At 33.0% G+C, this 25,494-nt stretch overlaps 1 protein-coding gene across 3 annotated transcripts in view; it reads right to left on the bottom strand.

Moving 5' to 3' along the window:
* The window catches only part of LOC136026169 (RING-type E3 ubiquitin-protein ligase PPIL2-like), a 90,467-nt gene that overhangs the window by 30,914 nt on the left and 34,059 nt on the right, over window positions 1–25,494 (bottom strand). For all 3 annotated transcript variants that reach the window (XR_010617223.1, XM_065702486.1, XM_065702487.1), the window contains exons 2-4: window positions 8,401–8,617; window positions 3,177–3,320; window positions 268–477 (exon numbers count right to left, since the gene is read on the bottom strand). Coding sequence is in view for 2 of the 3 variants with exons in the window: in XM_065702486.1 (XP_065558558.1) it covers window positions 268–477; window positions 3,177–3,320; window positions 8,401–8,617 (571 nt within the window). In the remaining variant the exon portion in view is untranslated. The remainder of the gene's footprint in view (window positions 1–267; window positions 478–3,176; window positions 3,321–8,400; window positions 8,618–25,494) is intronic.

Raw genomic sequence — 25,494 nt, 5'->3', positions numbered from 1 at the left:
AAAAAAAAAAACAGAAATAAAAATAAAATAGACACATATCCTACCATCCTTCAAAAACCATTTCCCGGTTTTTATATATAAAGACCCAAAAATGACCTCCCATGATTGAGCCCCCTTCCCAAAAAATACATGGTGCGGTCCTGACACGGATAAATGAGTCCAGCGAGATCATATTACATAGGGTAGGTACATATTTCGAGGTTAAAAAATATAACATAATGCGTTTTGTATAAATCTTCCAGAATACCACGGCTCAGTCAGACTTACCATTTTAATTCTTGCAGCTGGATCGTATTCAGCTTTTTTCAACTCCTCATTTTCAATCTTTAAGTTCTTTCGCATATGATGAAAGTTGGAAATGTTGAATTTGCCAAGATTGTGGGGATCTTGAAGGGTTATAATGTCACTCCGGACGAAGGAGTCGTCAGTCAGTAAATCTTTCCAATTCCTTGACTTAATATTGAGCTCTTCAACTGCCTAAAATAAAGAACACATTAGGCTAAAAAAAAATAGGTCTATTTGAAATAAAATAGAATAATTATAGGACAAAAATAAAATTTCGTGATTCTGGGAGGGGTGTATAGGTCTGAAGGCCGACCCTCTCTTGAGCACCTAGTCCTAGCGACCACTACATGTGCCAGTCCAGTTTTCTTTTGGGGATAAAGATCCAAAAATTTCTAGCCTGGCGGTGTCACCGCTGGGCCCCAGTACTCGACATGCGGATTTTCATTATCGCTTTTCTTCAAATCGCAGACAATTTGCTGTCTTTTCATGTTGTGTTCTTTCCAAAGATAAGTCCGATTTTTAACAACGATATCTACTAAGATCGAGGGGGGTGCTAGGTGCCCTCTGATCACTTTTGACTCTCGTTTCCAATCGAATGAGCCCTCTCCGAAGTTTATACGGCCACACCTTCCTTATCAAGTACCTCTAGAAAAAAAAATAATAATAACAAAACATTGGAGCCTTATGACCATTACGCAAATGACGTAACAAAAAATTATAATGGCAATAATAATAACAATAGGCAACTAGCAGAGCTTTATCCACCTCTCCCAAGGGCTGAGGGGACCGGTTGCCCTTTGATCCCCTTTGACCCTTAAAAGGAAATGAAAATACCGATTACCAATCTAATAAGCTGGCTTTTGGAAAATGAATTTTTTGAAAAAAATAAAAACGCATTGAAGCCTTGTGGCCTTTATGACCTTTAGTTTTATAGAGTTTAAATAGAACGGTAACTATTTTTTTGCAATTTGATACTAAACAGTTTCTTCGGCAACACATTTTTTTTTCGGTTACCACTAGCCGAGGTTCGCTCTTTATTAGGGTACAACTGCCTCTGTAACTATGATGACAGGAAAATAACAAAAAACTGAATACATATGAAGAAATGTAGACATAGAGGTGACCGAAGAAGGAATATATCCAGACAGTCTTCTTTTTGGACGTCCATGGAACTTTAAAGCCTCTAGTCTCACCGTTCAAAGAAGTTGGGGAAACTTAAAAGAGTTGGTTCTTCGGCTATTTCACATTACAAAATGGGAAATTAAACACTACTAATGCCATTTATAGTTTTGCATCTGGCAACTTAATCTAAAAAAAACTAATTCAAAGAAAATTGGACGCTTGATTCATCTAGACTGCAACAAAATTATAGCTGAAATTCATCTTGGAAAAAAATTAATCATTATTTTTAAGAATAACTTTAAGTCAAAATCTAGTCAATGAACTAGGTCTATGTCAGCTACGAAAAATCTTAGAATTTTAAGTAGAGTATTTAGACGGCTAGTAGGCTAGCCGTTCTAGCAGAGTGGTTAGTATACTAGATTTGAAAATCTTTGGTCCGTGAGGATGGGTGTTTCATTCCTGGAGTTGCTGGTTATTTGGTTTGGAACGGGGGCAGTGGCGTGACTCAATAAATTTAGCCATATACAATCAATCTCTGAATGGGTACCTGAAGAAATCGAGGGAAAGTAAACACGAAAGATGTGCAAAAGCACAGAAAAGCTGGCCCCCCCCCAACCTCCCATTGCACTTCTTGGTTGAAGGCCCATGAAATGGAGATTAGCACCGCCGGTAGGAACTGTGAAGTCCAATGCCGCATTCTTTACCTTTTTTTACCTAGTTGACTTTAAGCCGGTAGGCATGATGGGACATGCTTATGCTTTCTTTAAATCCCAAAGACAAAAGAGCCCGAAAGACAAACACCCCAAAAGAGAATTATGCAAAAGTTTTCGATCAAACAAAGTCGCAAAACATTAGATGACGTTAATAGTTTTACTCTTCGACACAAGTGACAGTGTCCTTTTATATAAGTGCCCCTTCTTTTTAACATTCTAAAAGACAGAGGGAGATAGTATTTGCTTTCCCTTGGCCGAATCTACAATTGCTAACACGAATACGAATTGAATTTTCTCTTAGTTTCATGGCCCCACCGGATCTAACCTATCACGCAATGTCTTCTCAACTATCCCAAGTACACATTGACTCAAATGCTTCAAGAGAGACACCAAAGAAGTTTTGTCGCCTTCAAAATAGACCATCTGGATAAAAATAAGAATGGAAAAACAAATCTTCTTCAAAAGCAATTTTGTCACCCCTTCTCTTTTATTAAAAGTCCTTTTATATTCCTTTTGACAAATTTAAAGTTACAAGAGACAAATGAATTTATTTCTAAAAACAACGCATGCATCATCTTTCAAGAATCATCAGGGTTGATGATGATTGATAAACCCAACCCATTAGGCTGTAAAAGTCTTTTGTTTTTGTGTTTCTAGTTTAATATTGTTAGACACGTAAACGCAGCAAATGTGGCTTTTTTCATAGCTTTTCAGTAAAGTAGAAAAACATAAATCTTGAAAACATAAGACAGTAGTAACAATTCACAATAAATAGACACTAAAAAAAGACAAAGGACACTAAATGACATGGAAGATGAAGAGAGTACATAGCCCAAAAATCGTTTGAAGTGAAAACACTGATTGTATAATACCACCAAATAATACCGGTGCCTTTAGGTTTCAGATAACCACTGCATTACGCAGACGTCAGGTTGATTACAGGAGACTAATTATAATTAACTTAATAGCCAAACTAATAATTAATCAACTTTAGTTAATTATATAGTTTAATTATTACAAATTAGTTACAGAGGCAGATAAGAAAGCTACATTTACCTCATATGAAAAGACATTGCCAGTTGTTTTGATAGCCACTATATGTGAATTCTGTGTAAAATTCTTGATCATCACTGGACATTGATATTCTCCAGACTTGGTTTTCGAAAAGTTCAATTTAATCAGGGATTTTCCATCCAGTGGCTGAAAGAAAACATTAAAATGAATCAATTTGAGATTTTACCAGTGGTGCCAATTGAGAGGAGGAGGGAAAGGGGGCCCATTCCTCCTCTCAATTTTTAAAAATCGGTTTTATTAGGGGTGTGTGTGTTTTAATTAAAAACAGCCCTAAAAGGAATTTAAATACCCCCTAATAGTCAAGCGATCTTAATGAAAGCACACCACCAGACCTAAACTATCGGAAAACCGTACTGTAGAGGCTTCAAGCTCATATCCACAAAAATGTGGAATTTAAAAAAAATTTTACAGGAAGAAAGACCACATATGTTTATTTTTTTCTAGGGGTGATTATATTGAACCAATGTTCCCGAAAGATCGAGAGAGGGCTCGTTCAAACGGAAATCAAAAGTTCTAGCGCCCTTTTTAAGTGACCAACAAGATTGGAGGGCAGCAATCCTAACTACCACGCCCCTTTTTTATCCAAAGACGTCCGATCAGAATTTTGAGACTACCATTTGATTCAGCATAGTAGATAGATACACTAACAATACCACTGGGATGACATGACCTTCCCCACAGTCAACGGGGAAAGGGATGTAAGTTATGCAATTTACTCAATATTTACATACAATATTTGTTATTGAAAAATATAAATAAATTTCTCAAGGGGGGATTTTCATGAGGATAACTTTGTATGGGGGGGATTTTCTGGGGTAAATTTTACACAAGTGAGAGGGTCTTATGGCATGATTCGAAAAACGGACACAAATTAAATATAAAGCAAGTATTTACAACTGAAAGTAACGAGCTGCATGGAAACTTAAAACGACCGGAAATTATTCCGCATATGAGAGGGCTGTGCTGTCCTCATCCATCACTCTTTACGTTAAAGTTCAAATTTTTAGCTCCATTTATTAAGAACGACTTCTTTAACACATGGGTCGTTTAATTTGAATGAAAATTATTTATAAAGCATTTGATGACTTGAGCGCACAGAGCAAGGGATGAGAAAAGGTTGATGAACTCATCTGAACTCATTAACTAAGGTTTTATTGCTTGACCACCAGACAATATAAAAAATGTATTTTAATTTATGAACAACTATAATAAGCTGAAATGGTTGACTATCCCAGTAAATATTCTGCATGTAAAAATCGAATGTATGTCCGTGTGTGTTTCCTGTATGCATTACTGCACAGCTAATCCGAACGCCAAAAACTTAAGAAGTTATTGAGCACACCTTTGTGATGGTTTTAGGTATACAATTCCTTATCTCCCGTGGGGTGGAGGAGGGGATTTCCCATATTCAAACGAACTTGATTTGTATATCTTTTTCCGACTCCTTGCATTTGTAATTAAAATAAATTAATTAGATGGTTTATATAAATATAGGGTAAAGGCCAACTTTATTCAGTGTGGAATTAACTCTATTATGGAAGGCATGACATTTGAAAAAAAAAATCGCTGTTCCTGTATATCAATTAATGTATATGTTCCTGTATATGTATCCTGTAATGTATATGTTCCTGTATATTAATTCAGTGCGTTAACGTGCCTTTTGATTTATGGACTGGATTTCCCGATGAAGTGGAATTGTTGGAGAGGGGGAAATTTTACGGAGGAAGAGATGTCCATGGGGGAATTTGTTAAGCACTCTGAAATTAAAAGCACATTAAAAGCACAAAAAAATCATATGTCAAACTGATCAATAGCTTCTAAACTAGCTCCATCAAGACAACTATGGTTTCAGAGCGTGTCTTCAAAGTTTGAAGATTTTGTTTTTGTCCTTGTTCAAATTTACCCCAGGAAGTGTGACATGATGGCATAGTCTGTGCATGCCAACAAGTCTCGTCATTTGCCAACAAATAGATATCATCTGCGTGGTCAAGATTGCTGATGAATGAATTAGGGGTGACTCCTCTAGGAAAGTAGACAATAGCATTTTCCATGACGAAAGTAAAACAGTTCAAAATAGGGATGATACCTTTTTATTGACAGTGAATATAAACAAAATTATTTAACTGGATATTTCGAACACATATACAGGGTTCATCATCAGCAGTAAAACTAAAAGACATGAATAAAAATAGACAAAATATATACCTAATAAACTAATTACATATAGTTTATTGCTCTTATTTTTTTCAATGCAACAGCGGAGGCTAATCTCTTTGACCTTTTCGGTTCCGGTTCATTAGAATTATCTGACATATTACATGGACAGAGGTCATAGCTCTTAGGTGAGGTGATATTTACTTTATTTGACCTCAGTAAATTATCATAAATTGAGTTTAATCCAAATTCACCTGTATCTCTGTTTACGGAATTATTCTTGATGAGAATATTTTTAATTTCGATTATTTCCCTGAAAATTCGCCTCAAACCCTGGTCCCTAGAAATCAACGAAACATTTTCAAACAAAATAAAATGATTTGGAAAATTAAATATATGTTGACGTGAAATCTTCAGGTTTGGTATTTTGCTTTAAAGACGATGAAATAAAATTATGATGTTGTAGCAATCTCGTTTTAAAATTCTGGTTCGTCCCACATAAGAGCTTCCACAAATACATGGGATTTTATAAACCCCACTTTGTTGCTCTACGGAAGTCCGATCCTTTCCAGAATTTAAAAAACTAGCCAAAGTATTACTACCTCTTAAAGCTACCTTTAACCCATTATTTTGTAAAATTCTTTTAAGTTTTTTACTCAAACCTGGAACACATGGTAGAGAACAAAAATTATCTTTCTTTTCTGTTGTTTCCAGAATATCGTAAGAACATTCTAGAAATTTTTTCCTTCTTTTCGAAAAAGTCTGGTCAATTAACAAACCCGGATAATGGTTACTTATTGAAATCTCTTTTAACAACAATAATTCCTCCTCAATGAATTTTGGAGAACAAATTCTAAAAATGCGGTCAGTTTAAGATATGATTAAACCAATTTTTACTTGGCGAGCATGACCGGAGAAAAACGACAAAAATCTGTTATTGTTAGTAGGCTTTCTGTAAATCTTAAAATCCAGACTATTTTCATTTTTTAAAAGAAGGACATCCAGAAAAAGGGAGTTTATTATCCTCTTCTAATTCTATTGTAAATTTTAAATCCCCTCCCCAAAAATTAAGATGTTCTAAAAATACTTTTTAATTCCTCCACCCCATAATTCCATACTGAAATTATGTCATCCATATATCTCCCCCAAAATTTATGTTTTAAAAAGTATGAATCTAACGCTATTGTTTCAATATTTTCTACAAAACAATTAGCTAATAAAGGACTTAAAGGGGCCCCCATGGGTAAACCATTTACTTGTTCGAAAAAACCCCCTCTGAATTGAAAAAAAAATAAGAGAACATGTTGCACAACCTAATTAAATTCATAATTACACCGACTTCCAAAACTGTTTCACCACTAATTAAGTCCAAATTTCTTAGTAACTTTCTCTCGAGAAGAATTTCTGCGGCTTTTACATCAATACTCGTATACATTGACACTATGTCGAAACTTGAAATTATAGAATTTGAAGAAATCTCAACTTCTTTTAGTTTTTTTTTTACAAGTTCTGACGGATACTTAATGTAAGAAATTTGAAATGGAAATGGAAGAAACCTGAAGATTTCACGTCGGCCTTCTCGGAACATATCTTTAATTTTCTAAATCATTTTATTTTGTTTGAAAATGTTTCTTTGATTTCTAGGGACCAGGGTTTGAGGCAAATTTTCAGGGAAATAATCGAAATTAAAAAGATTCTCATCAAGAATAATTCCATAAACAGAGATACAGGTGAATTTGGATTAAACTCAATTTATGATAATTTACTGAGGTCAAATAAAGTAAATATCACCTCACCTAAGAGCTATGACCTCTGTCCACGTAATTTGTCAGATAATTCTAATGAACCGGAACCGAAAAGGTCAAAGAGATTAGCCTCCACTGTTGCATTGAAAAAAATAAGAGCAATAAACTATATGTAATTAGTTTATTAGGTATATATTTTGTTTATTTTTATTCATGTCTTTTAGTTTTACTGCTGATGATGAACACTGTATATGTGTTCGAAATATCCAGTTTAATAATTTTATATCTATTCACTGTCAATAAAAAGGTATCATCCCTATTTTGAACTGTTTTACTTTCTCCCTCCTTCGAACAGCAAATCAGCTCACCCTCAAGGAAAGGAGCAGGAAGGGAAAGGAAACGCAACAAATTTTCTTGCGTTTCGCCAACAATACCCTAGATAGTCCCCGAAAAAAAATACCCTTTCCCTAGTTGATCTTCCCTCCTTCAACCTCACCTTCCTCTTTATGCTTCAAAAAAAAATTATCGAAGTTCTTACCCCAGTAAATTTGTCCACTAAAAAATATAGAAAAACTTTTGTCCCGTACATAGTGAACATATTGAATAAGCGAGTCCCCCCTTTTTTACCTTACAATTGTTTTATGCTTTTTTTTCAAATTTTGAGCTTTCTTTTGAGTTTTTTTTTTTTTACTAAATTGTCCTTGAGTTTTAATTTATATTATTCCCTTTTCATTGCGCACGTTTTATTTGTTTTTAGCATTTTTGACAAACTTTTTGAAATTTTTCTTCTGACTTTATATTTGCTTGTTTTTTTTTTTTTTTTATGAACAAATAAATGATCAAATGTGGATAAGTCCATACAACAGTGATAACAGATTATGGTTCATCCAAAATATTGAGTTGTGGATTTCTTCTTTAATATTGCCTAAATGTAAGTTGAATTTCTAATAAAGGTCGTAATGTCTTCTTTGTCTTCTAATTGGAGAGGAATGTTTTTGAATTTATAGTTATATACTATCTGTTTTCACTGTCTAGTAAATGGACTTATCCCCATTTGAATGTTTATTTATTCGTCACAGAAAGGTAGTGGTCTAGAAAAAAAAACCTAATTCAAGGTATAACGTCAAAAATACCTTGTTTTTTGCATGTGATTTTACATGTGATTGTGACTCTAAAGTGCGAATTCGGCCCACCTAGGCATGTGATAGCCATTTTTCTAAAACAAAAATCTTATCTTAAATAACCTATGATTACACGAATGGGATTAGGAGCTGTAATTTGTATGAGAAAGAAAATAAATATATTACCTGGCCAGTAACGGGGTTTACTCTAAATTTTTTCAGAAATGGGACTATTTCCATAATCTCAAAAATATTCCCTTCTTGGTCACAAACAGGATTTTCAAATGGTTGTAATGACAATGCACAGTAATCAAATGGCAATCTTTTGAATCCTGCTGCATCTGTGCCAGGTGGTACATATTTCTTTCCACCTAATTCTTTCCATTCTGTTGTTGTTAGATACCTGAGAAATTGAATAGGTTTTTAACCTTGATTTGAATACTGATACTACTAAAACTGATCAAAGGAATTAAACCTCCTGATGGCCAAATATTGGTACACTAGCCATATATCAGGAGGTTTAAACTTCATTATGGCTGTATATTGGTATACTAGTCATGTATCAGGAGGTTTAAACTTCCTGATGGTCATTATTGGTATACTAGTCATGTATCAGGAGGTTTAAACTTCCTGATGGCCATATATTGGTATACTAGTCATATATATGGAGGTTTAAACTTCGTGATGGCCATATATTGGTAGACATCCCAGCTCTTCTGTAGCTTGCTTAAAACCTTTGCTTTGGTTCACACTCCACAAAATTCTCAAATGTTTAGAAGACGTTTCGAAAATTAATTTAAAATTTTCTAAGTCATACTAGCAATAAACATAAAGAATTGGCCCAAAGAAGACCAAGCAAAAATACTGAAAACTACATTAAGTAAAAAAATGAGTTGTTTTATTTTGTATCCGACGAAAAAATATATTAGTTTTATAGAAAACAAGCGGCTGACAAAGAAAAATTAACAGGTTTAGTTCAAAATGTGCAGTTTCTGTGCAAAATTTATTTTAACCTTCCTTCTGCATGATGCGTTTATTTTTAAAATAAACTATTGCTCTTGTTTTTTTTTCTATTAACCTTATAAACACAATCTTTTATGCTGATTATAAATATCTAATCAGAGGTGTTCTAAGAACAAGAATTTGTTCCATTATAGCCTATATGTTTTCAAGTGTGTGTCTTGGAATGTTTTTTTCTAAGCACAGCTGTTGTTTCTTAAGACCTTTACTAAATTTTCTTGTCCGATTTTTTTTTTAAAGTGACCTTAAGATAATGGAAAGTGAAAGTAAAACATAAAACAAGAAGAAATAATGTAGCCCTAGGCAATATGTGCAATTTCTAATTTTAGTGGTTCGGGTAATTTGTGTACTTACTCTCCAAGAAACAGAATAGCCTTCATCTAAAATTTTACCAAATTTTAGAAATTTGAATTTTTTTTCAGAAATAGCCTTTTTTTCAGAAAAAAGAAACATTTTTCAGAAATATCCAATTCTACACTAAACTAGACCTACGTTGCCTGAGCAACATGAAGTGTTGCGGCAACCTTTGTCCGGCTTCGCCGAATAAAGCGTTGCGAGAGCAACACTTTGGTTTTGTTTCTTTGCTATCGGTTAAACGCTGAAGCTGTCAGCCTATCGAAGCTTTTAAAACGTTATGTTCAAAGAAGACTTTGGTTTTGTTTCTTCGCTATCGATCAGTAATCACATGATCAAAGGCTATTTCTCAGCGTTGGAAAAACAACAATAACAAAATAGTATCGAAAGAAGGGACTAAATTGACTTTGCAGCCGGTTGAACGTTATCCTTATCAATCATAGACATCCTGACGGATCAAAACTTGAAACAGTATCTTATATGATCTAGTTGGTATTAGAAAGCTATCCGTAACTTTTCAGGATCAAAATATCATAGACGACACTCTATTAATTATTACGAAACTGCCTCGTTGTTTTACATTATCGTTTATACCCGTTGCGTAAACACTTAGTTCTAGGTTACAGCGAGTATGGGTAGGCTACACCAACTAGCAAAAGTTATAAGCCCCTCCTCACTAAAGATGATTGTAGCCTAACAGACGATTATTACTTACAAGTCCCCTACATATCTTACCACTGGAACAAACTCGGTCTTACCATCAAATATGCTGGAAACACATAATAGGTACACCAAATAGCAAAATTTACAAACCCCTCAATGCCGAAGATGATTATGAGCTAACAGCCGACCTTTCCTTACATGTCCCCTTCCATGTCTCACAATTGGTTTCGGCCAATTTTTGGTTTCAGTGTGTACCCTACTATTGAAATTGTCAACCCCCTGAAACTTTCAAACTAGTATAACTCATGAAGGAATTTTTTTGTACCAAACAAGAGCTAAGAGCTCATATGGAACTTGTGACGAGGCGAGAAGAGCTAAGAGCCAGGAGCTCATATGGTATGAGCTCTAACAAAATTCTAAGAATCATTAGATTTATTCAAAAGGAAGATCAGAGGCTTAATGCCGGTCAGGATTTAAAATAAGAGCTCTGAGTCACTATGTCCTTCTAAACATCAAAATTCATTAAGATCCGATCACCCACTCGTAAGTTATGAATACCTCATTTTTCTAATTTTTCCTCTCCCTTTAGCCCCCCAGATGGTCGAATCTGGGGAAATAACTTTATCAAGTCAATTTGTGCAGCTCCCTGACAAGCCTACCAAGCCTACCTACATCGTCCTAGCACGTCCAGAAGCATCAAAATCGCCAAATCACTAAACCCCTCCCCCAACTCCCCCAAAGAGAGCGAATCCAGTATGGTTACGTCAATCACGTATCAAGGACATTTGATTATTCTATTCACCAAGCTTCATCTTGATTCCTCTACCCAAGCGTTTTCCAAGATTTCCGATTCCCCCTCCAACTCCTCCCAATGTCAATAGATCTGGTCGGGATTTGAAATAATAGCTCTGAGACATGAAATCCTTTTAAATATCAAGTTTCATTAACATCTGGTCACCCGTTCTAAATAAAGTTATAAATAAAGTTAAAAATAAAGTTAAAATTTCTAAGTTAAAAATACCTCAAGTTTTCTAATTTTTCCAAATTAACACCCCCCAGCTCCTCCAAAGAGAACGGATCAATTCCAATCATGTCAATCACGTATCTAGAACTTGTGCTTATTCTTCCCATCAGGTTTTATCCTGATCTCTCCACTCTAAGTGTTTTCCACGATTTCTGTTTCCCTCCTCCAACCCCCTTTGTCTCCGGACCCAATTCGAGTCGATAATGGAGCACCTGAGACATAAGATCCTTCTATATATATCAAGTTTCATTAAGACCCGATCACCTATTCGTAAGATAAAAATACCCCAATTTTCACGTTTTCCAAGAATTCCAGTTTCCCCCTCCAACTCCCCCCAATGTCACAGGATCTGGTCGGAATTGAAAATTAGAGCTTTAAAGCACAAGATCCTTCTAAATATCAAATTTCATTAAGATCTGGTCACCCGTTCGTAAGTTACAAATACCTCATTTTCCCGAATTACCCCCCCCCCAACTCCACCAAAGAGAGCAGATCCGGTCCGGTTATGTCTGTCACGTATCTTAGACAGGTTTTTATTCTTTTCATCCAGTTTCATCCTGATTTCTCCGCTTTAAGTATTTTCTAAGATTTCCGGTCCCCCAAACTGCCACCCCCCCCCCATGACGCTGGATCCGGTTGAGATTTAAAATAAGAGATCTGAGTTCCGAGGTCCTTCTAAATATGAAGTTTCATGAAGATCCGATCACTCCTTCGTAAGTTAAAAATATGTCATTTTTTCTAATTTTTCAGAATTAACAACCCCCCCCAATAGAGCGGATCCGTTCCAATTATGTCAATCACGTATCTAAGACTTCTGCTCATTTTTCCCATCAAGTTTCATCCCGATCCCTCCAATCTAAGCGTTTTCCATGATTTGAGGTTCCTTCCCCCAAACTCCCCCCAATGTCACCAGATCTGGTAGGGATTTAAAATAAGAGATTTCAGACACGATATCCTTCTAAATATCAAATTTCATTGAGATCCGATCACCCGTTCGTAAGTTAAAAATACCTAATTTTTTCTAATTTTTCAGAATAGAAAATTTTTCAGAAAACCACCATTTCTAATTTAATCTGGTCCGGTCCCTAATACGCCTGCCAAATTTCATCGTCCTAGCTTACCTGGAAGTGCCTAAAGTAGCAAAACCGGGACCGACAGACCGACAGAAAGACAGACAGACCGACAGAGTTTGCGATTGCTATATGTCACTTGGTTAATACCAAGTGCCATAAAAATGGATGACATATACTTTGATCAGCTCATCAAAAGCTATCGATTGCCGTCGAAAAAAGAATTCTATCTGTCTTAGCTCAAAAGTTGATTTTTTTTGCCGTAGGCCGACTTTCTAACGTCACCACTTAGAAAGGAGCAAAGGATAACCTCCAGTGTAATTAGCAATGACAGAACTTTTAAAGCTTAAGAGGTACATCTGATAACATTTCTCTACCTCAATCCCAAGTCCGAAAAAACAAATGACAAACCCAGCCGAAATCACGGTAGCACTTTCGGACCCGTGGGAAAATGCCGTTTTTCGCTTCTGTAAATTTTTCTATTTATCACTCAAAGAAGATATATTGGCTGTAGGGCCGGGTAACTGCCACATATGTATAAAACATATAGATTTTAGTCAATCTTCAATTTGAAAGTGGTGCCTGCCTGCTTGCCTGCTAGAACGGAGCTTTCAAATCGAAAGCAGAAACATGGTTTGGTGAAACGAAAGCTTGGCTGCACAACTTCATATACTCCTCTCTAACATAGGCTGCATAACTCCACTTCACTACACCCTAGGCTCTGGCTCGTGGACAAGCAAAAACCATCCTTTTTGGCCCCAGGCAAGAGTTCTGCGGAGCTTTCCAAAATGTAATGCCGTATTCATCAATCCGGCCTGAGGTCCAAACTTTCCGTAAAAACCGCACAGGTTAGACCCTTACCAGTTTCAAGGAATAAGCCGACATCGGCGGCATAGGAAAAAAAAACGGGACAAAACCAAAGTGTTGCTCTCGCAACACAACTAGCATCTTTGTCGTGTTCTTTTTTTCACCTTATTTCGGCTGTAGATTTGTTTCTATAAGCTTTACTTTTATAAAAGATTGACCAAGGTAATCAAAGATCAGCAGCCTTTGGAGAGGGAAAAGGTGAAGACAAGGAGGAGTGAGATAAACTAAATTATCAGAAACAAAAAACAATTACGCTTTACCCTAAAACTAATATTTAATATTTCAATGTTTCAGATTCTGTTTTGGTGATATATAAACGAAGAAACTTAAGTTTCGAGTAAATAATTTAATAAATCATAAAAAAAAACTAAATTATTTTGATTTAGCTTCGGGCTAAAATATGGTACTTCTCTTGTTAATAATTTCATTATAGTCAACATAGAGCAGTTTTGAGTAATTAAGTTAGCAAATTTTTGTAAGAAATATGGATGACGTCACATCCAAAAAGTGGAACCGTCAAGATATTACAGAAAGACTCTTAACAAAAATACATGACGTCATATCCACTCAATATAACGCACTCGTAAAAGAGGATGACGTCATATTTATTCAAAAGTATTTATATATGGAAGCAATGTGAGGGCATTCTAGTTCGCTATGGATCACAGAACAGAAAGGTAAGAGTGAGATCCGAGTATAACAATATGGTCATATACTTGTGCTTAATATTTGGGTCTTTCAGGTTCCCTTTTGAGTCAACATGGAAGACAAAAGCTTCAGGATCATGTAAGTAAGTTTCAAATCATTTGAAAACAATTGTTCTTTAGCATAAAACTAATATTTAATATTTGTCTCTTTCAGGTTCCCTTTTGAGTCAACACGGATGGAAAAAGCTTCAGAATCATGTAAGTAAGTTTCAAATCATTTGAAAACAATTGTTCTTTAGCATAAAACTAATATTTAATATTTGTCTCTTTCAGGTTCCCTTTTGAGTCAAAATGGAAGACAAAAGCTTCAAGATCATGTAAGTAAGTTTCAAATCATTTGAAAACAATTGTTCTTTAGCATAAAACTAATATTTAATATTTGTCTCTTTCAGGTTCCCTTTTGAGTCAACATGGAAGACAAAAGCTTCAGGATCATGTAAATAAGTTTCAAGTCATTTGAAAACAATTGTTCTTTAGCATAAAACTAATATTTAATATTTGTCTCTTTCAGGTTCCCTTTTGAGTCAACATGTAAGGCAAAAGCTTCAGGATCATGTAAGTTTCAAATCATTTGAAAACAAGTGTTCTTAAGCATAAAACTAATATTTAATATTTGTCTCTTTCAGGTTCCCTTTTGAGTCAACACGGATGAAAAAAGCTTCAGGATCATGTAAGTAAGTTTCTAATCATTTGAAAACAATTGTTCTTTAGCATAAAACTAATATTTAATATTTGTCTTTTTCAGGTTCCCTTTTGAGTCAAAATGGAAGACAAAAGCTTCAGGATCATGTAAGTAAGTTTCAAATCATTTGAAAACAATTGTTCTTTAGCATAAAACTAATATTTAATATTTGTCTCTTTCAGGTTCCCTTTTGAGTCAAAATGGAAGACAAAAGCTTCAGGATCATGTAAGTAAGTTTCAAATCATTTGAAAATAATTGTTCTTTAGCATAAAACTAATATTTAATATTTGTCTCTTTCAGGTTCCCTTTTGAGTCAACATGGAATACAAAAGCTTCAGGATCATGCAAGTAAGTTTCAAATCATTTGAAAACAACTGTTCTTAAGCATAAAACTAATATTTAGTATTTGCCTCTTTCAGGTTCCCTTTTGAGTCAACACGGATGAAAAAAGCTTCAGGATCACGTAAGTAAGTTTCAAATCATTTGAAAACAATTGTTCTTTAGCATAAAACTAATATTTAGTATTTGTCTCTTTCAGGTTACCTTTTGAGTCAACACGGATGAAAAAAGCTTCAGGATCATGTAAGTAAGTTTCAAATCATTTGAAAACAATTGTTCTTTAGCATAAAACTAATATTTAAATTCGTCTCTTTCAGGTTCCCTTTTGAGTCGCATAAAACTAATACTAATATTGTCTCTTTCAGGTTCCCTTTTGAGTCAACATGGAAGACAAAAGCTTCAGGATGATGTAAGTAAGTTTCAAATCATTTGAAAACAATTGTTCTATAGCATAAAACTAATATTTAATATTTGTCTCTTTCAGGTTCCCTTTTGAGTCAACAGGGAAGAGAAAAGCTTCAAGATCAAGTAAGTAAGTTTTAAATCATTTGAAAACAATTGTTCTTTAGCATAAAACTAATATTTAAATTCGTCTCTTTCAGGTTCCCTTTTGAGTCGCATAAAACTAATACTAATATTGTCTCTTTCAGGTTCCCTTTTGAGTCAACATGGAAGACAAAAGCTTCAGGATCATGTAAGTAAGTTTCAAATCATTTGAAAACAATTGTTCTATAGCATAAAACTAATATTTAATATTTGTCTCTTTCAGGTTCCCTTTTGAGTCAACAGGGAAGACAAAAGCTTCAGGATCATGTAAGTAAGTTTCAAATCCTTTGAAAACAATGGTTCTTTAGCATAAAACTAATATACAATATTTGTTTCTTTCAGGTTCCCTTTTGAGTCAACATGGAAGACAAAAGCTTCAGGATCATGTAAGTAAGTTTCAAATCATTTGAAAACAATTGTTCTATAGCATAAAACTAATATTTAATATTTGTCTCTTTCAGGTTCCCTTTTGAGTCAACAGGGAAGACAAAAGCTTCAGGATCATGTAAGTAAGTTTCAAATCATTTGAAAACAATGGTTCTTTAGCATAAAACTAATATTTAATATTTGTCTCTTTCAGGTTCCCTTTTAAGTCAACATGGAAGACAAAAGCTTCAGGATCATGTAAGTAAGTTTCAAATCATTTGAAAACAATTGTTCTTTAGCATAAAACTAATATTTAATATTTGTCTCTTTCAGGTTCCCTTTTGAGTCAACACGGATGAAAAAAGCTTCAGGATCATGTAATTAAGTTTAAAATCATTTGAAAACAATTGTTCTTTAGCATAAAACTAATATTTAATATTTGTCTCTTTCAGGTTCCCTTTTGAGTCAAAATGGAAGACAAAAGCCTCAGGATCATGTAAGTAAGTTTCAAATCATTTGAAAACAATTGTTCTTTAGCATAAAGCTAATATTTAATATTTGTCTCTTTCAGGTTCCCTTTTGAGTCAAAATGGAAGACAAAAGCTTCAGGATCATGTAAGTAAGTTTCAAATCATTTGAAAACAATTGTTCTTTAGCATAAAACTAATATTTAATATTTGTCTCTTTCAGGCTCCCTTTTGAGTCAACATGGAAGACAAAAGATTCAGGATCATGTAAGTAAGTTTCAAATCATTTGAAAACAACTGTTCTTAAGCAGTATTTGCCTCTTTCAGGTTCCCTTTTGAGTCAACACGGATGAAAAAAGCTTCAGGATCATGTAAGTAAGTTTCAAATCATTTGAAAACAATTGTTCTTTAGCATAAAACTAATATTTAGTATTTGTCTCTTTCAGGTTCCCTTTTGAGTCAACACGGATGAAAAAAGCTTCAGGATCATGTAAGTAAGTTTCAAATCATTTGAAAACAATTGTTCTTTAGCATAAAACTAATATTTAGTATTTGTCTCTTTCAGGTTCCCTTTTGAGTCAACAAGAATGAAAAAAGTTTCAAGATCATGTAAGTAAGTTTCAAATCATTTGAAAACAATTGTTCTTTAGCATAAAACTAATATTTAATATTTGTCTCTTTCAGGTTCCCTTTTGAGTCAACAGGGAAGACAAAAGCTTCAGGATCATGTAAGTAAGTTTCAAATCCTTTGAAAACAATGGTTCTTTAGCATAAAACTAATATTTAATATTTGTTTCTTTCAGGTTCCCTTTTGAGTCAACATGGAAGACAAAAGCTTCAGGATCATGTAAGTAAGTTTCAAATCATTTGAAAACAATTGTTCTATAGCATAAAACTAATATTTAATATTTGTCTCTTTCAGGTTCCCTTTTGAGTCAACAGGGAAGACAAAAGCTTCAGGATCATGTAAGTAAGTTTCAAATCATTTGAAAACAATGGTTCTTTAGCATAAAACTAATATTTAATATTTGTCTCTTTCAGGTTCCCTTTTGAGTCAACATGGAAGACAAAAGCTTCAGGATCATGTAAGTAAGTTTCAAATCATTTGAAAACAATTGTTCTTTAGCATAAAACTAATATTTAATATTTGTCTCTTTCAGGTTCCCTTTTGAGTCAACACGGATGAAAAAAGCTTCAGGATCATGTAAGTAAGTTTCAAATCATTTGAAAACAATTGTTCTTTAGCATAAAACTAATATTTAATATTTGTCTCTTTCAGGTTCCCTTTTGAGTCAAAATGGAAGACAAAAGCCTCAGGATCATGTAAGTAAGTTTCAAATCATTTGAAAACAATTGTTCTTTAGCATAAAACTAATATTTAATATTTGTCTCTTTCAGGTTCCCTTTTGAGTCAACATGGAAGACAATAGCTTCAGGATCATGTAAGTAAGTTTTAAATCATTTGAAAACAATTGTTCTTTAGCATAAAACTAATATTTAATATTTGTCTCTTTCAGGTTCCCTTTTGAGTCAAAACGGATGAAAAAAGCTTCAGGATCATGTAAGTAAGTTTCAAATCATTTGAAAACAATTGTTCTTTAGCATATGATTAATATTTAATATTTGTCTCTTTCAGGTTCCCTTTTGTGTCAAAATGGAAGACAAAAGCTTCAGGATCATGTAAGTAAGTTTCAAATCATTTGAAAACAATTGTTCTTTAGCATAAAACTAATATTTAATATTTGTCTCTTTCAGGTTCCCTTTTGAGTCAAAATGGAAGACAAAAGCTTCAGGATCATGTAAGTAAGTTTCAAATCATTTGAAAACAATTGTTCTTTAGCATAAAACTAATATATAATATTTGTCTCTTTCAGGCTCCCTTTTGAGTCAACATGGAAGACAAAAGCTTCAGGATCATGTAAGTACGTTTCAAATCATTTGAAAACAACTGTTCTTAAGCAGTATTTGCCTCTTTCAGGTTCCCTTTTGAGTCAACACGGATGAAAAAAGCTTCAGGATCATGTAAGTAAGTTTCAAATCATTTGAAAACAATTGTTCTTTAGCATAAAACTAATATTTAGTATTACAGGATCATGTGTTCCCTTTTGAGTCAACATGGAAGACAAAAGCTTCAGGATCATGTAAGTAAGTTTCAAATCATTTGAAAACAATCGTTTTTTAGCATAAAACTAATATTTAATATTTGTCTCTTTCAGGTTCCCTTTTGAGTCAACACGGATGAAAACAGCTTCAGGATCAAGTAAGTAAGTTTCAAATCATTTGAAAACAATTGTTCTTTAGCATAAAACTAATATTTAATATTTGTCTCTTTCAGGTTCCCTTTTGAGTCAACATGGAAGACAAAAGCTTCAGGATCATGTAAGTAAGTTTCAAATCATTTGAAAGCAATTGTTCTTTAGCATAAAACTAATATTTAGTATTTGTCTCTTTCAGGTTCCCTTTTGAGTCAACACGGATGAAAAACGCTTCATGATCATGTAAGTAAGTTTCAAATCATTTGAAAACAATTGTTCTTTAGCTTAAAACTAATATTTAATATTTGTCTCTTTCAGGTTCCCTTTTGAGTCAACATGAAAGACAAAAGCTTCAGGATCATGTAAGTAAGTTTCACATCATTTGAAAGCAATTGTTCTTTAGCATAAAACTAATATTTAATATTTGTCTCTTTCAGGTTTCCTTTTGAGTCAACATGGAAGACAAAAGCTTCAGGATCATGTAAGTAAGTTTCAAATCATCTGAAAACAATTGTTCTTTAGCATAAAACTAATATTTAATATTTGTCTCTTTCAGGTTCTCTTTTGAGTCAACATGGAAGACAAAAGCTTCAGGATCATGTAAGTAGGTTTCAAATCATTTGAAAACAATTATTCTTTAGCATAAAACTAATATTTAATATTTGTCTCTGTGAGGTTCCCTTTTGAGTCAACACGGATGAAAAAAGCTTCAGGATCATGTAAGTAAGTTTCAAATCATCTGAAAACAATTGTTCTTTAGCATAAAACTAATATTTAATATTTGTCTTTTTCAGGTTCTCTTTTGAATCAACATGGAAGACAAAAGCTTCAGGATCATGTAAGTAGGTTTCAAATCATTTGAAAACAATTATTCTTTAGCATAAAACAAATATTTAATATTTGTCTCTTTCAGGTTCCCTTTTGAGTCAACACGGATGAAAAAAGATTCAGGATCATGTAAGTAAGTTTCAAATCATTTGAAAACAATTGTTCTTTAGCATAAAACTAATATTTAGTATTTGTCTCTTTCAGGTCCCCTTTTGAGTCAACACGGATGAAAAAAGCTTCAAGATCATGTATGTAAGTTTCAAATCATTTGAAAACAATTGTTCTTTAGCATAAAACTAATATTTAATATTTGTCTCTTTCAGGTTCCCTTTTGAGTCAACATGGAAGACAAAAGCTTCAGGATCATGTAAGTAAGTTTCAAATCATTTGAAAACAACTGTACTTAAGCAGTATTTGCCTCTTTCAGGTTCCCTTTTGAGGCAACACGGATGAAAAAAGCTTCAGGATCATGTAAGTAAGTTTCAAATCATTTGAAAACAATTGTTCTTTAGCATAAAACTAATATTTAGTATTACAGGATCATGTGTGTTCCCTTTTGAGTCAACATGGAAGACAAAAGCTTCAGGATCATGTAAGTAAGTTTCAAATCATTTGAAAACAATTGTTCTTTAGCATAAAACTAATATTTAATATATGTCTCTTTCAGGTTCCCTTTTGAGTCAACACGGATGAAAAAAGCTTCAGGATCATGTAAGTAAGTTTCTAATCATTTGAAAACAATTGTTCTTTAGCATAAAACTAATATTTAATATTTGTCTTTTTCAGGTTCCCTTTTGAGTCAAAATGGAAGACAAAAGCTTCAGGATCATGTAAGTAAGTTTCAAATCATTTGAAAACAATTGTTCTTTAGCATAAAACTAATATTTAATATTTGTCTCTTTCAGGTTCCCTTTTGAGTCAAAATGGAAGACAAAAGCTTCAGGATCATGTAAGTAAGTTTCAAATCATTTGAAAATAATTGTTCTTTAGCATAAAACTAATATTTAATATTTGTCTCTTTCAGGTTCCCTTTTGAGTCAACATGGAATACAAAAGCTTCAGGATCATGCAAGTAAGTTTCAAATCATTTGAAAACAACTGTTCTTAAGCATAAAACTAATATTTAGTATTTGCCTCTTTCAGGTTCCCTTTTGAGTCAACACGGATGAAAAAAGCTTCAGGATCACGTAAGTAAGTTTCAAATCATTTGAAAACAATTGTTCTTTAGCATAAAACTAATATTTAGTATTTGTCTCTTTCAGGTTACCTTTTGAGTCAACACGGATGAAAAAAGCTTCAGGATCATGTAAGTAAGTTTCAAATCATTTGAAAACAATTGTTCTTTAGCATAAAACTAATATTTAAATTCGTCTCTTTCAGGTTCCCTTTTGAGTCGCATAAAACTAATACTAATATTGTCTCTTTCAGGTTCCCTTTTGAGTCAACATGGAAGACAAAAGCTTCAGGATGATGTAAGTAAGTTTCAAATCATTTGAAAACAATTGTTCTATAGCATAAAACTAATATTTAATATTTGTCTCTTTCAGGTTCCCTTTTGAGTCAACAGGGAAGAGAAAAGCTTCAAGATCAAGTAAGTAAGTTTTAAATCATTTGAAAACAATTGTTCTTTAGCATAAAACTAATATTTAAATTCGTCTCTTTCAGGTTCCCTTTTGAGTCGCATAAAACTAATACTAATATTGTCTCTTTCAGGTTCCCTTTTGAGTCAACATGGAAGACAAAAGCTTCAGGATCATGTAAGTAAGTTTCAAATCATTTGAAAACAATTGTTCTATAGCATAAAACTAATATTTAATATTTGTCTCTTTCAGGTTCCCTTTTGAGTCAACAGGGAAGACAAAAGCTTCAGGATCATGTAAGTAAGTTTCAAATCCTTTGAAAACAATGGTTCTTTAGCATAAAACTAATATACAATATTTGTTTCTTTCAGGTTCCCTTTTGAGTCAACATGGAAGACAAAAGCTTCAGGATCATGTAAGTAAGTTTCAAATCATTTGAAAACAATTGTTCTATAGCATAAAACTAATATTTAATATTTGTCTCTTTCAGGTTCCCTTTTGAGTCAACAGGGAAGACAAAAGCTTCAGGATCATGTAAGTAAGTTTCAAATCATTTGAAAACAATGGTTCTTTAGCATAAAACTAATATTTAATATTTGTCTCTTTCAGGTTCCCTTTTAAGTCAACATGGAAGACAAAAGCTTCAGGATCATGTAAGTAAGTTTCAAATCATTTGAAAACAATTGTTCTTTAGCATAAAACTAATATTTAATATTTGTCTCTTTCAGGTTCCCTTTGAGTCAACACGGATGAAAAAAGCTTCAGGATCATGTAATTAAGTTTCAAATCATTTGAAAACAATTGTTCTTTAGCATAAAACTAATATTTAATATTTGTCTCTTTCAGGTTCCCTTTTGAGTCAAAATGGAAGACAAAAGCCTCAGGATCATGTAAGTAAGTTTCAAATCATTTGAAAACAATTGTTCTTTAGCATAAAGCTAATATTTAATATTTGTCTCTTTCAGGTTCCCTTTTGAGTCAAAATGGAAGACAAAAGCTTCAGGATCATGTAAGTAAGTTTCAAATCATTTGAAAACAATTGTTCTTTAGCATAAAACTAATATTTAATATTTGTCTCTTTCAGGCTCCCTTTTGAGTCAACATGGAAGACAAAAGATTCAGGATCATGTAAGTAAGTTTCAAATCATTTGAAAACAACTGTTCTTAAGCAGTATTTGCCTCTTTCAGGTTCCTTGAGTCAACACGGATGAAAAAGGCTTCAGGATCATGTAAGTAAGTTTGCAATCATTTGAAAACAATTGTTCTTTAGCATACAACTAATATTTAGTATTTGTCTCTTTCAGGTTCCCTTTTGAGTCAACACGGATGAAAAAAGCTTCAGGATCATGTAAGTAAGTTTCAAATCATTTGAAAACAATTGTTCTTTAGCATAAAACTAATATTTAGTATTTGTCTCTTTCAGGTTCCCTTTTGAGTCAACAAGAATGAAAAAAGTTTCAAGATAATGTAAGTAAGTTTCAAATCATTTGAAAACAATTGTTCTTTAGCATAAAACTAATATTTAATATTTGTCTCTTTCAGGTTCCCTTTTGAGTCAACAGGGAAGACAAAAGCTTCAGGATCATGTAAGTAAGTTTCAAATCCTTTGAAAACAATGGTTCTTTAGCATAAAACTAATATTTAATATTTGTTTCTTTCAGGTTCCCTTTTGAGTCAACATGGAAGACAAAAGCTTCAGGATCATGTAAGTAAGTTTCAAATCATTTGAAAACAATTGTTCTATAGCATAAAACTAATATTTAATATTTGTCTCTTTCAGGTTCCCTTTTGAGTCAACAGGAAGACAAAAGCTTCAGGATCATGTAAGTAAGTTTCAAATCATTTGAAAACAATGGTTCTTTAGCATAAAACTAATATTTAATATTTGTCTCTTTCAGGTTCCCTTTTGAGTCAACATGGAAGACAAAAGCTTCAGGATCATGTAAGTAAGTTTCAAATCATTTGAAAACAATTGTTCTTTAGCATAAAACTAATATTTAATATTTGTCTCTTTCAGGTTCCCTTTTGAGTCAACACGGATGAAAAAAGCTTCAGGATCATGTAAGTAAGTTTCAAATCATTTGAAAACAATTGTTCTTTAGCATAAAACTAATATTTAATATTTGTCTCTTTCAGGTTCCCTTTTGAGTCAAAATGGAAGACAAAAGCCTCAGGATCATGTAAGTAAGTTTCAAATCATTTGAAAACAATTGTTCTTTAGCATAAAACTAATATTTAATATTTGTCTCTTTCAGGTTCCCTTTTGAGTCAACATGGAAGACAATAGCTTCAGGATCATGTAAGTAAGTTTCAAATCATTTGAAAACAATTGTTCTTTAGCATAAAACTAATATTTAATATTTGTCTCTTTCAGGTTCCCTTTTGAGTCAACACGGATGAAAAACGCTTCAGGATCATGTAAGTAAGTTTCAAATGATTTGAAAACAATTGTTCTTTAGCATAAAACTAATATTTAATATTTGTCTCTTTCAGGTTCCCTTTTGAGTCAAAATGGAAGACAAAAGCTTCAGGATCATGTAAGTAAGTTTCAAATCATTTGAAAACAATTGTTCTTTAGCATAAAACTAATATTTAATATTTGTCTCTTTCAGGTTCCCTTTTGAGTCAAAATGGAAGACAAAAGCTTCAGGATCATGTAAGTAAGTTTCAAATCATTTGAAAACAATTGTTCTTTAGCATAAAACTAATATATAATATTTGTCTCTTTCAGGCTCCCTTTTGAGTCAACATGGAAGACAAAAGCTTCAGGATCATGTAAGTACGTTTCAAATCATTTGAAAACAACTGTTCTTAAGCAGTATTTGCCTCTTTCAGGTTCCCTTTTGAGTCAACACGGATGAAAAAAGCTTCAGGATCATGTAAGTAAGTTTCAAATCATTTGAAAACAATTGTTCTTTAGCATAAAACTAATATTTAGTATTACAGGATCATGTGTGTTCCCTTTTGAGTCAACATGGAAGACAAAAGCTTCAGGATCATGTAAGTAAGTTTCAAATCATTTGAAAACAATCGTTTTTTAGCATAAAACTAATATTTAATATTTGTCTCTTTCAGGTTCCCTTTTGAGTCAACACGGATGAAAACAGCTTCAGGATCATGTAAGTAAGTTTCAAATCATTTGAAAACAATTGTTCTTTAGCATAAAACTAATATTTAATATTTGTCTCTTTCAGGTTCCCTTTTGAGTCAACATGGAAGACAAAAGCTTCAGGATCATGTAAGTAAGTTTCAAATCATTTGAAAGCAATTGTTCTTTAGCATAAAACTAATATTTAGTATTTGTCTCTTTCAGGTTCCCTTTTGAGTCAACACGGATGAAAAACGCTTCATGATCATGTAAGTAAGTTTCAAATCATTTGAAAACAATTGTTCTTTAGCTTAAAACTAATATTTAATATTTGTCTCTTTCAGGTTCCCTTTTGAGTCAACATGAAAGACAAAAGCTTCAGGATCATGTAAGTAAGTTTCACATCATTTGAAAGCAATTGTCCTTTAGCATAAAACTAATATTTAATATTTGTCTCTTTCAGGTTTCCTTTTGAGTCAACATGGAAGACAAAAGCTTCAGGATCATGTAAGTAAGTTTCAAATCATCTGAAAACAATTGTTCTTTAGCATAAAACTAATATTTAATATTTGTCTCTTTCAGGTTCTCTTTTGAGTCAACATGGAAGACAAAAGCTTCAGGATCATGTAAGTAGGTTTCAAATCATTTGAAAACAATTATTCTTTAGCATAAAACTAATATTTAATATTTGTCTCTGTGAGGTTCCCTTTTGAGTCAACACGGATGAAAAAAGCTTCAGGATCATGTAAGTAAGTTTCAAATCATCTGAAAACAATTGTTCTTTAGCATAAAACTAATATTTAATATTTGTCTTTTTCAGGTTCTCTTTTGAATCAACATGGAAGACAAAAGCTTCAGGATCATGTAAGTAGGTTTCAAATCATTTGAAAACAATTATTCTTTAGCATAAAACAAATATTTAATATTTGTCTCTTTCAGGTTCCCTTTTGAGTCAACACGGATGAAAAAAGATTCAGGATCATGTAAGTAAGTTTCAAATCATTTGAAAACAATTGTTCTTTAGCATAAAACTAATATTTAGTATTTGTCTCTTTCAGGTCCCCTTTTGAGTCAACACGGATGAAAAAAGCTTCAAGATCATGTATGTAAGTTTCAAATCATTTGAAAACAATTGTTCTTTAGCATAAAACTAATATTTAATATTTGTCTCTTTCAGGTTCCCTTTTGAGTCAACATGGAAGACAAAAGCTTCAGGATCATGTAAGTAAGTTTCAAATCATTTGAAAACAACTGTACTTAAGCAGTATTTGCCTCTTTCAGGTTCCCTTTTGAGGCAACACGGATGAAAAAAGCTTCAGGATCATGTAAGTAAGTTTCAAATCATTTGAAAACAATTGTTCTTTAGCATAAAACTAATATTTAGTATTACAGGATCATGTGTGTTCCCTTTTGAGTCAACATG

Source organism: Artemia franciscana, chromosome 4, assembly GCF_032884065.1.
Source record: "Artemia franciscana chromosome 4, ASM3288406v1, whole genome shotgun sequence".
Lineage (NCBI taxonomy): Eukaryota > Metazoa > Arthropoda > Branchiopoda > Anostraca > Artemiidae > Artemia > Artemia franciscana.
This window is presented reverse-complemented; position numbering and strand designations above follow the sequence as displayed.